Here is a 12,538-nt window from a genome sequence, read left to right as displayed (position 1 = left end):
TAAAAAGGCAGAAGATAGGGCTAGGTAGCGGGCGGCTGCTGCGCCCACTTGGGCTTGCGCCCGGGGCGACGGCACCGTCCGCACCACCCTAGTTACGGCTCTGCTGCTCGGCGATGACGTCCAGGGCGAAAAAAACTCCTGCAATGGATTCCTCTGGCTTCTTTGACAGAAACAAAAAACAAACAAAGCCACAGTCAACTCCAGCAGCTCAGGGGCAACAGGATTCCCCATCAAGTCCCGATATACCAGGAGAAGACAAAATTCCCTTGGCCACAAGGCTCTTAATCAATTCCCTGGTTCAGGAAATCAAGACAGCATTTCACACCGAGCTGCGCCAAGCGATCTCTGATTTCCGCAAAGAAATTGCCAAACTGGGTGACCGCACTAACGCCCTGGAGGCCAAAACAGACGAGATTTGTAAATCTGTCACAAACAACACGCAAGAAATTTCTTCCTTACGCACGGATGTTACATCCTTGACAGAGAAATGTGAGGACATGGAGAATAGAGCCCGCAGGAACAACATTCGGCTAAAAAATATTCCTGAAACAGTGGACATGTCAGCCCTTCCTGGATTCCTGCTTGACTTCTTTAAAACTATCCTAATAGAAGCTAGAGATGCAGACCTCCTTCTAGATAGAGCGCATAGGTCGCTGCGCCCCCGATCTGCTCCAGGCCAACAACCAAGGGATGTCATCCTCCGCATGCATTATTATCACATCAAAGAAAAAATTATGCAAGCTACGAGGAATCAGGACTCCATCCAATACCTTGAAAACAACAACCAGCTATTCGCGGACCTGGCCCCTCTCACTATACAGAAACGTCATGATTTCAGGAACCAGTTTAGCTAAGAAACACAAACCCTTGGAACTCGGAGTCACCCAGGAATAGGCTTTTCTTCCACAAACAAAATACACATCATCAGGGAAAACATAAGGAACAGTATGTCCATTAATTATATCACACAGAGTTTTGGTAAAACTACCCATGCCTAGTCCATGGGCCTCCCACCCCTCAATTCGAGTACTTCGGAAATGTTTAGGGGGAATGGCACTAGTCCTATATTATGCTGCCCCTGTGGCACATGAGAGCACACCCAGCACTCTGTTTGGTTTAGCACCTTACCCACCAGGGAGTGATAATCCTCCAAAGGATGCCCGCCCACCTTTAGATTACTGGTGGACTGACTGCTGGATGCATCTCTCCAACAAGGGAGTCGCAGAACTTGCAGATACAATACTCATCGGACAATAGTCCCTCACACTGCCTCCGAGTACCTGAGCTAGCAGACCTTTTCATAACCCCCGGACCAAGCTTGATAATGGGCTGCTCTGAGTATCCTAATAACTTTTCCTCTGCCTCCATCTCATCCGCATCACTACCAGAACCCTCCTCCGTCCTCCATCCTCCTTCACAAAAATAGAATGTCCTGAAAAAAATAAAAACAAGGAAGATCCTGGAACAAAAGAAAAACAAAAATCGCCACTCCATCGCTGGAAAGATAGCTCTGAGGCAACGTCTCTGGTTCAGGTGTCTCGACTGCAGGCTTTTGGTCTCCCGGAACAGACTCGCAAGTGACAGATCTATGTCGTCGGTCTGAGTTTTATCTTGCACTTTCTCCGGATTACGGATTCTCCTGCAGTGGGTGGAATGGATCCAAGTGTCTCTTTCTGCAACTTTCAGTGATGTAGTACTGGTCAGCAGCACTTGGTACGGGCCTTCCCAACGGTCTGTTAAACAACCTGAACATAAGAAATTGCGGATCATAACATGGGGCCCGATTCATCAAAATTCGCAAACGCATAAGCATCTGCTAAATGGCTCTGCGCATGCGCGAAACGACGCTTAAGCAGCGCAAAACACTACATACGCTACTCAAGCACGGCAGATACAGCTCTCAAAAGGCGACTCAATCTCAAACTCCAACGCAAATAGATTTGAGATGACTGCTGACCACTTGAGAACATATGGGTGGGAATGGGCGGAGAGTAGGCGCGGACTGGGCGGAGATGAGATAGTACTTGAGTAAAGTAGGCGTTATGCTTTTTCACTTGAGAATAGTAGGCGTTCCCTCTGCCCAGATGAGTGAAACTGACGTCACTCCTGTCTCAAATCTTTCACAAAAGTTAAGGAAGGCCAGGGTCATGTTTAACTCCAATACAGCTAGCTAAAACCACTATTAAACGCCTTTAGGAGCATCTTTTGCGTTTAAAATGCAAAACGAAATATGCACAACATACATACATATCAATACAGACTGCCTGTGGCAAATTTTTTTTTTTTTTAAATTTTTTTTTTTATTGACCTTTTACATATCTTACAAATGTTCCATTAGTATGTTTGTGTAAATGAAGCTTTTTTTGCTTTACATACCCCTTTCTAATCAATGCAATTCGCAAGTGCAACATGTTTGATGTTATTTTGGCCCTTTGGCCTCAATCCGGAACTGCCGGAATGCCGGAATTAGTTAGCTGGAAATAGCGCCCTCTGCTGCTTACTGCCTCTTCAGTAAAGAGGACTGCCTTTTATAGGCCTGTACACTGCTAGCCACATATCTTCTCAGCATTATGGGGAGAATCCAGGTCACAGTGCATTCCGGCTGCCGGAATGGTTGCCTCAGTGCATTCCACATTCATTCCACTGCCGGAATGGTTGCCTCAGTGCATTCCACATTCATTCCACTGCCGGAATGGTTGCCTCAGTGCATTCCACATTCATTCCACTGCCGGAATGGTTGCCTCAGTGCATTCCACATTCATTCCACTGCCGGAATGGTTGCCTCAGTGCATTCCACATTCATTCCACTGCCGGAATGGTTGCCTCAGTGCATTCCACATTCATTCCACTGCCGGAATGGTTGCCTCAGTGCATTCCACATTCATTCCACTGCCGGAATGGTTGCCTCAGTGCATTTCACATTCATTCTGGCTGCCGGAATTGTTGTGCACACTGCATGGGTAATTATTTCATTTTATGTAAAATGTCTCCCAAACAATAGACTTTGTCATAAATATTTATGATAAATCTCCAACCATTCTGAACAATTACCAATATCATTAGTCTCAATATGTTACATGCCTGATTTGACAGTTGGTGATGGTGCGTTTGCAAGAACAAATAATATTAATAGACATATAATAACTCGAAAATATATTTTAGGGTTTTACACACATGATTTATGCAAATTTAAAACAAGTGTACTATTACCACAGGGACACTTTTAACAGCAACACAAATTGTCTAAGGATATTAATGATCCCTAAGAGCCGAGGGCTGGTGAGGACTCGAACCCATGTAGCAAGCTGGCAAGGTGGATTGCCTAACTGCTACACCACTGTACAAGTGGTGATGTCAAGGGAATAGAATACAAATTAAAGATGACCAGCAACTTCTAGCGTAAGTTGTTTCCCTTAAAACATGGGGAAAAATGCCAATACTTGGAAATATTATACCCAGAAAGATTTGGTGCATGCAGAGTCACAATTTATGCATATTGAAATATATCCATGTTGATAAATACAAATCAAAAATAGAACATTTATTGCTCCCATTTCTACAATTTGATTTGGTGGAGCACTTAGCTTTTTCCACTGTTGCCAGTACAGAATTCACATGTCTTTGAAATCCAAAGTCTTTGCCAACAACTGCTTTGCTGTGTTGTAGCTGATAACACTGTTGAACATTACATATAGCCACCTTACACACCAAAACATATACTAAGTCACAGAGTGGAATAAATACCCTCAAACTTGTAAATATACCAAGGTTAGCCACATACACGCATCATTCAGGGTTCAAACTCATTACCTTGTTGTTGCAAGCTCATTTCTTTATTCACTGAGTTATACTTCACATTGAAACACCAACACCAAACTGCACATTAACTAGTTAGCACAGCTGAATGACTGTCTTAGACCTGATAAATTGGCCATGTTGCAATTAATATGAACAGCATGATGGATAACGTGGTATTAAAATATTAACCCTAGATAAACACACACATTAATAAAAACACTGTTTTACTAAAGCAGCAGGAGCTGCAAAAACGTCACCAAACAAACGCGAATTAAGCGTGTTTGCGAATCTTACGCTAAATACAAGCAGTTGCATATAGTTTTTTACTTTTAGGAGTATGCTTAATAATGTGTTTTATTAACTCACTTGGTGCTTAGGGTTGACCTGGGGCCTTGAACTTCTGCACTTAGTATTGGGGGGTGAAATACATAACCACTACACTATCGTGGCACATCTAAATGTAGCACATGCAAATGAATAATACCTCATAGAATTGTACTTAAAACTATTTTACCCATACTATTGCCACAACACTAACAGCTTAGCTCATTAATGACATCTGTAATAATCGTTATAATCTCTACTTACCTACAGAAAATAAACGTTGCTCACATGTCAGGTCACTTTTACACAAAACCACACTTGGCTAATTAGAACGCACCTGCGTGTTCCTAATGACGTGTCCGGCATACTCTCCTGCCTACTCACCTGCATTTAATTCACTAATTACAGTGTTACTTAAAAAGACCTTGCTTGGCTTTCTGTGGTTTTGGGAGATTCACAATTCTGGGTAAGTAGCCCTTAATGGTGAAATGTTTCATAATCTCTGCAGTTTATTGCTGTACCTTGCTCAACACTCATGTTTATTTGTAGGAAAAGATATTGGTGAGATACAGATAGAAAATTATGCTGAAAGGTCATAATGGTTAAGAATTTTATGTTGAAGGTTAGTGGAAAAGTCTTTAATTAGCTGCAGAGTTTGAATATTGAGGCAACTGTGTAGACTTGGGATGTGTCTCTGCATAGATACCTCTCGACTGTAGTGACACACATAAAGATTATCCATCTATATTGATTTATTTTGTACCTGTTTACCCTCCCCTCCACAGATCTTGGTCCTGGATTGTGTTTTTTGGGTGTCTAGTGATTGCTTATTGACATTCCACATTTGTCTGTGTGTGTGGTAAGTAGAAACCAGATATTGTTTTATTACATACCCCTTGTTAAAATACTTTGCATTAAGAATGTCCATACTGTTTTTTTGTTTTTTTTTCTCTTTTCTTTTTCTAATACCTTTTATTTGAAGTGTGGTTTTTCAGACCCTACCTTAAAGACACATTAACACTCTGTGCTTGAGTCATTAAGGAGAGCAAAGGATAAAAAATAAGTAAATGTTCTAGTGGACAAAGCATGTTACAATGTAAGGGGTCAATGTTGTATGTATTTATTTATTTTTTTGGAACAAAACATAAATATCTTCACATTTAAAAGATCAGTGGTCAAATCATGTGCAAGCTTAGTCAAGGGTTGGTTATCTAAGGTATGGTTATTCAAAATGGGAATATGAATAGACATGGTCTGGTGTGTTACTGAAATGGTTTATATGTGTAAGGGGAAAAACCATGCCTACCTGTATTTTACCTTTACAATGTGTGTAGAAAGTATAGCTTCATGCCTCCAAGTTTAGCCTTAATGTCTTTAGCTAAATGCACGTTAATGGGGTAGTTTAAATCAACAGCCTAATGTGCCAACATAATTGATGTTTGGTTTTTCTACAGTTTATTGATCAGCACATATAGTGTTGAGAAGTGCACATTATTGACACTTTATTTGTTTTTCTTATAGCTACAGCCTTTAGATTACACTTGGCCTGCAGTGCTGGCTTTTCTGCCATTGCACTTCCTTTTGGAGTTGGTGGATGTTGCCATGGTGAAGGGTGTTTTCAAATGTAAGTAGTATAGAGCTATCTGCACTAAAATGTGATTGGCCAGTGAGTGTGCTCCATACAATAATGTCGTCGTTACTAAGCCTGCAATGTGTGGTTGCACAAACAAAACATATGGGCAGATGCTAGCTATGTAACATATGGGTTTGGTGTTTCAAATTAAGTCAAATAGTGCATTCAGAATCCTAGGTATAGTCCAAACACACAAGCCATTATTATACACTATAATATTACTGGCTTTTTTACACATGCCAATACATTGCTCAATCTCTTGATATCAAAATGCAAGTTGTCTGACCTAATATTGCCATATTAATTTGTTGCCTTTCGTTCAATAGGGTGTGTTGGCGTGGATTTAGGATTTGTGCAATTCGTGTCTCACTACATGTTGTTGAATTTCTCCAGACCTCCAAGCCTGCTTATGTCTCTCTTCAGTCTGGCCAGATTGTTATCTCTTAATCCAAGGAATTTTTACACACACAGACCATTACCTTGTTTGCTTTGTTTTTGTCAGCACATTTGAATTCATATATGTAATAAATCTAGCCTATGCTGCAAATGTGTCAGCAATCAGTTGTCATGCCATTTTGTACCATTACTACAGTGCACTGATTAATATTTTAATACCCATAAATCCATGTGTAGTGCTTTCAAAACTATTGTGGAACAGGTTTTATTTTAAATGAATATATGAAATCTAGGTGTGGTTATTTTCTCCTTTGCCACAGATACACCATAGCCTACAAACACGCTCAATGGGGTAAATGTATAGTTTTAGAAAATGTCTATAGTGTGGAGGTTTGTATGTGTGTTTGGTGCTTAGTAGTAAATTGTTTGGACACTTTCAGCTTTTAGAGCGAACATGTGATGTGCGTAGGAATATAGGCATCACATTACAGGTAAATGTATATAAAGAAAGCAAAAATGTTAGCAGTGTCAGGTCACACACTACCAACTTTTGGCCCTTGGCCAAATGGGATAACAATATTTTTCGCTTGTGCTAGTGGCACTTTGTTTCAAAGTGTTCCAACACCCACATGCCAGACACAAACCCCACACTAACAATTATGGGGAATGCATTAGGGCACTAAGCTAGTGGAGTCTTGCTACAAGGCCATAATACCATCACCTAGGGCCTGAATCATTAGTAATCTTATATTGTGCAAAAGGTAAGATGCTTATTGTTACGAAGAAACGGGGAGATAAGAGTGAAGCAAAGATGGATTTTCATCCTAGCGTAAGAAATTCGTCACTTATGCAGTGGCTTTTGCTTCTTATCTCCCTTTCTGAGCATGAACAGAGTGGATTAGCTTAAGATAAGCAAAAAATGACAGATAAGATCCTTAATGAATCAGGCCCCTAGTTTGCTAATTGGTCAAGGCAGCTATATGTAAACTTACAGCCACCATAGATACTCCACATGAGAACTAGTTACATTAGTCTGATTACCCATTGTTAGGCAGCAGTCACTTGATATGTTTGCTGAACCTGATAATGCAGGTCTCCAATGTTATTGTGGTGTAGAAATGTGAAATTTATTCTCAATACCATTTTCATGTAGCTTGCCCTCTGAAAGTGGAAAGTAGTGACCAAAGTCACATTCCACCTTTGTTTCTCTTCAAAGTGTGTCATAATACCACCTATGTCTGTTTAAACATGCTAGTCAATGTTAACAATATTTTGCAGCATTTGTCCATGCCTTGGGCAAGGGAAGTACAAAGCCTTAATGTACAGATATCCTCCCTTTAGGATTATGGCTCCATGTTCAAATTCCTTTACCACCATCTAATCCAGGGGTGGGCAAACCTGTCCTCAAGGGCCATATCCAGTTCATGTTTTTAGGATTTCTTTAATCATGTACAGCTGAGTTAATCTATTTGGCTGGGTCAGTAATTATCCCACCTGTTTCTACAGACAGAAATCCTAAAAACATGAACTGGATATGGCCCTTGAGGACAGGTTTGCCCACCCCTGATCTAATCCAAGAGTGTTGGGCCGAGCACACAGTATTTTGAGGGATTAATGTCTGGTAGATATTGTTGATGTTTACATTGTTAGGTGAGGCATCCAGTTTTTTTGGCTTATAGAGGGTGAACATGTGCAATGGGTACCTGTGTCTGTATTGGCAAGAAATCACAACATACCAAGCTTCAAATGATAATATGTTGCCCGTTATATAAAATTGCTTGGCCTTGCATAAATGTTTTCCAAAACTGGAAGGGAGCCAAATCCAAGTGACGTGCCCACTTTAACAATGAATGTATCAGTGTACATTACGTAAGAAACTCTAGGGTCTGTTTGTTATAATAATGTATTCAAGGTTCCAGATTGGTTTAAACTATCATGGATTGGGGGGATCAGATCATAGAGTTTGGAAAAGTCTTTACAGGATAGAGGAGTTTGGTGGACAAACTACCTCTTGGAGTCTACTTACTTGTATTACAGAGTGTGCTTCTTTGCCTGACCAAACCATATCTATACTCCAAGCTTTTTCATTTGCGTCTTACATGATTAGTCAGACACACAGCACTACATACACCCTTATAGTGTGTCAAACTGTCACGTTAGTCTGTATTTCTTGATCCGAATCAGGGACCCTTGGGATTACCTGCAGCAGGTGTGAATCTGAACAGAGCAGCCTGGATGATCTTCCTGCTCATGTTCTTGCTGATTGTCCAATCTAGCAGGGGAATGAGCAGTCTGAGAATGTGGACACAAACACTGATTTTGTAATGCAGCCAGAAACACTGGGGCCAATAACTATCCACTGGAGAGAAGTGTGTTGTTCAGGCAATGAACAGATCACAGCAGCAGCTTTAAATAGTTTGTCCCAAGCAACTATTGGCTGAGCACTTAATGGGATCACAGGTGCTGAATCTGGTTGATCTGGAATGATCACCTGACTGCATCCAAGATGCCTGTGCACATGCAGCAGAACAAACAGTGTGTGTTTGATTACAAACGGAGCTGTGGAGGACGGGAATGTTGCTGACGACCAGAAGGCACCCAGGTAGCCGTGATATGACAGCGGCTGATGGGGTAAGTGCACCTAAGATCCAAATGTGAGACCCAACCTATATGTGCTTAGTGCAATAAGGTCATGAGGTTACATGTAAATAACTGTTATGCTAAATGACGTCGAGTGTACCACACACTGTGCATTAACACTAATCTTAAATACAAATCCCTTATTAGATTTTTAGAATTAGCACAGATTCTTACCTGTACAAAATAGTAGTTAACAATATTTGTCCTGTGCCATCATGGGAAAAAAATAAATAAAATTTATTTGGGTTACCTTAACACCTGTCTTTTGTGGCTCCTTTGTGTCAGGTTACAGTTTGCAAATGCAATACTTTCTTGACAGAATGATTTGCCCTACCTCTAAAGGGGCACTGTAGTTGCACGTTGTGTTTGCAATTATTTAGTCAGGCAAATAAAGAAACACTGTGGCAAAATCATTAAGAAGCTTACCTTGATACACTTCTTGTTTTAGTCTTCTTTAGCAAACCATGGGCCAGATTCATTCTGGAAAGGTAAGGCAAAGTAACTAAGCAAGGGCAAAGCATGTCAGTTTGGAGGGGGATGTAAACCAAAAATGTCATTGGAGATGTAATTTTGGGGTAGGAGAGGTCCTACCTGACATGAACATTTCAGTGTACAAATAAGCTATCAAGTATTTGTGCGGTACATTAGGATACAGACATTTTTTTTATTTTCGTGCTCTAAACCTATTGCTATTTTGCACCACTTGCATTTTAAAAGGCTTTTGAGCAGCATTCAGAAATATGTATCCTTGACATCTAGGTTCATTACTCAATCAGGGCTATGGCATGGTTTTGGTCAGCACACTGATATTAGATACATATTTGTTTGAATACGTTAATGAATCAGCCAGTTTGTTTGGAGATTATACTATGGTTAGACTTGATAACAAGCATTGTTATTACAAAAAACATTATGGAATCTGCCGTAAAAAAGAAATAGACATTTCAGTAGTAGGAATTTTTTTATTATAAAAAAAAAAAAAAATATACATATTTTCATCATATATTAAACTATATTTGTTAGGTTAAAACAATACAAATTACTTTTTCCGTGTTTTTTAAAAGCCGGTTGGACGGGTTGCTCCCCTACTCCGACTTCTTGTCACCCGTGATGTAGAGGAGTCAGAGGAACCAGGCAATGGGGCAAGGCAAGCGGGTTGTGTCCGACGAGGTGAAGGTGCAGGGTCAGGGGATGGGGATGGGGCCACGACAGGCGAGGGGGAAGTGGGCACAACAGGGGATTGGCCATAGCCACGAGCAAAGGCAAAACACATAAGACGACATAGTTCGGGATCAGGGAGGGCGGAGGCGACAGACACATCAGGGTATGGGGGCTGCCGAACAAATAATCTGAGCTGGGTGAAGGGATTGTGCCGGAGGTGCGTTGGGAGTAGGCATGCAAGATATCACCCAGGAGTGTTGCAATATTTGTCACTGAAGCATTTAAATGATCCATTTTGGTGGCGAGTGTCGTCAGTAAAGAGGTGTGTGTGCTCATGAAATCGGAGAGTGTGTTAGTGAGACGGTCGATTTGCTGATCCGTGTGTTGGACAGTGCTTGATATGTGTGACAGGTGAACATTCTGTGCAAGAGTGACGTCTTTAAGATTTTCGGCTGCGCGTGCGAGTGTCCGCTGCCTTACATATTCAGCTGGAGGCAGCTGAGGCTCCTCCACATCACGGGCAACTTCTTCATCCACTGGTGAAGCAGGCGCCTGCTGCTCACATGCTGTAGAGAGATAATAAGTAAAATAAAGTAATTAGAATCAATGAGTAAGGTGCGATATTATATTGGCAAAAACATCTTACAACGCGTGATGTAGCATTGGTAAAGTGTCAGCTTCCCTTGAATGTGCTAGCAGCCCTTTCCGCTCCCCAAATACAAACATTGCCACTTATGGTCTGACATTTTAGGATGAGCCCTACATATTGAGACCATTTGTCTTCAGTGTGTAAATGTCATTTCCTACTATGTGATAGGCAAACACATTGTGCAATTGAAGTTTACCTTCACACACACATCCTGAGAGTTGACACTTTTACTCAGACAGATACAAAGCTTTACAGACATTAAGAAAGCAAACTCATCATGTACCTAGTGGAGCGGCCTCTCCTGTTCGGGGTGGGCTAGAGCCAGTGTCTATGTCGCCCACCCCAACTATCTCCACCAGGGCTATTGCAGCCCTCGCCCGCTCCTCGAGGGGTGTTAAAGTAGTACGTAGTCGAGGCCCCCCACCAGTGCCTTGAGCATGCCTGTGAATCTCAACAAGCTTCGCTTTCAGGCGTCCTTTATAGTCTGCCCATCTGTGGAATAGACAAACATTATTGCCTCACATAGTACCTTCAACTCAAAAAAATGACACATTTTTCAATCAAATACATTGCACGTTTGCTAATCACAACAATTTAACCTTCACATACAGTAATAGAGATTTTGCTCTTTTGAAGCGCGTATAATGTGGTAAACATATTATGTCAATGTGACCAAGGGCCATGGTGTTAGTTTCTGAAAACAAAGGGCCTGATCAACAAATGCATTGGAGTCACAAGGTGGTTTCACCTCACAGGTGACTAATGCTACTATGTCACAATATCCATATTTATCTCTAGCGATATCTATATATATTATTTGACAAATACACACAGTCAGTAAAGTTAAATAGGGCTATTATTTTTAATTTTAATTCGTACCTTTTCTGTACTTCAACCTTTGTACGCTCATACGGAGATATTTCATTTATGAGCCTTGTGATTTCCTGCCAATGGGTTTGGCGCTCGCGTCCGGTTATTTGGCGGTTCCCACTGTGGAACCTCGCCAGAACCTCTTCTACCAGCACCTCCAGCTCCTCCTCTATGAAGTTGTTTTTACGCCTAGTTGGCAGCCCTGGTGCCTCCACATTACTTGGGCCAGCATCAGACATATTCCTATTTCAAAGATAAGTTGTGTCTTTATAGGCAATGCACACAGTCAGGTGGTGATACAGAATCTAAGCACATTCCCCCCCTACATAAGGTACAATTTCACAAACTTCTAACTAGGTCTAAAACACATGCCCCTTATTATAATAAACATTGTGGTTTGTCTATTTAACGGCCATTTAGTTTGACCACTGCATTTTGACTGACATATTAGTCAAATACTATAGCAACATTCTCCTACTACTACTACTACTCTTCACTTTTCAAACCATAACATTGGTTTACAGGTTAGCAACACACCAAAATGAAGGCTATCACTCAGTTGCAAACCCTATATTGTGTAATTATTATTAATATTTGGTTACAAATCAGCCAGCAACACACTTAAGTGTATACTCCAAATGCAATTGTGGAGGTATGTGGGCAAAATAAGTGTATACATTTGGACCCATGTGTCCATCAATGCAATGAGCTAGTTATTATGCCGTTGAACAAGGATAAGTTTCAAAAGAACTTAGCATACTGTAGGCTACTATTGAAAACTTTACATGTTAAATGTGAGGCCAGGGGCCCTTTGCTTAGCAGTTTTTTTTACATTCCGGCCACACATATTGCAGAGCAAACAGTTTACTACATTAGGAGATAAAAATATTTTGGAACTATCCAGAAATTTCAGATAAATTCTTATACTTACTTTTCTCCAAAGTTTGGCACAAAAGACAAAAATTATTTTGATAGTCAACTGGGTAATGCGTGGTATGGGCTGCGAAAAAAAAAAACAAATTAATTTTTATAAGCAAGAAAAGGTAATGTGGTAAACAAAGCTAACC

At 40.8% G+C, this 12,538-nt stretch overlaps 1 protein-coding gene and 1 long non-coding RNA gene across 2 annotated transcripts; one reads left to right on the top strand and one right to left on the bottom strand.

Moving 5' to 3' along the window:
• The first annotated feature begins 4,575 nt into the window (after positions 1 to 4,575).
• On the top strand, positions 4,576 to 6,095 carry LOC142107006 (uncharacterized). The gene is made up of 3 exons (XR_012679843.1): positions 4,576 to 4,981; positions 5,650 to 5,746; positions 6,082 to 6,095. It is a non-coding gene; the product is annotated as an uncharacterized LOC142107006 (long non-coding RNA).
• Positions 6,096 to 9,235: 3,140 nt separating this feature from the next.
• Positions 9,236 to 12,006, bottom strand: LOC142143702 (uncharacterized). Its single transcript, XM_075201803.1, has 4 exons — positions 11,481 to 12,006; positions 10,885 to 11,093; positions 10,226 to 10,518; positions 9,236 to 9,271 (listed from the first exon to the last, which is right to left on the bottom strand). The coding sequence occupies exons 1-4, from the start codon at positions 11,708 to 11,710 to the stop codon at positions 9,236 to 9,238; spliced, it is 768 nt and encodes a 255-aa protein (XP_075057904.1). The 5' UTR covers positions 11,711 to 12,006.
• Positions 12,007 to 12,538: the final 532 nt, after the last annotated feature.

This window comes from Mixophyes fleayi, chromosome 1, assembly GCF_038048845.1.
Source record: "Mixophyes fleayi isolate aMixFle1 chromosome 1, aMixFle1.hap1, whole genome shotgun sequence".
Lineage (NCBI taxonomy): Eukaryota > Metazoa > Chordata > Amphibia > Anura > Limnodynastidae > Mixophyes > Mixophyes fleayi.
This window is presented reverse-complemented; position numbering and strand designations above follow the sequence as displayed.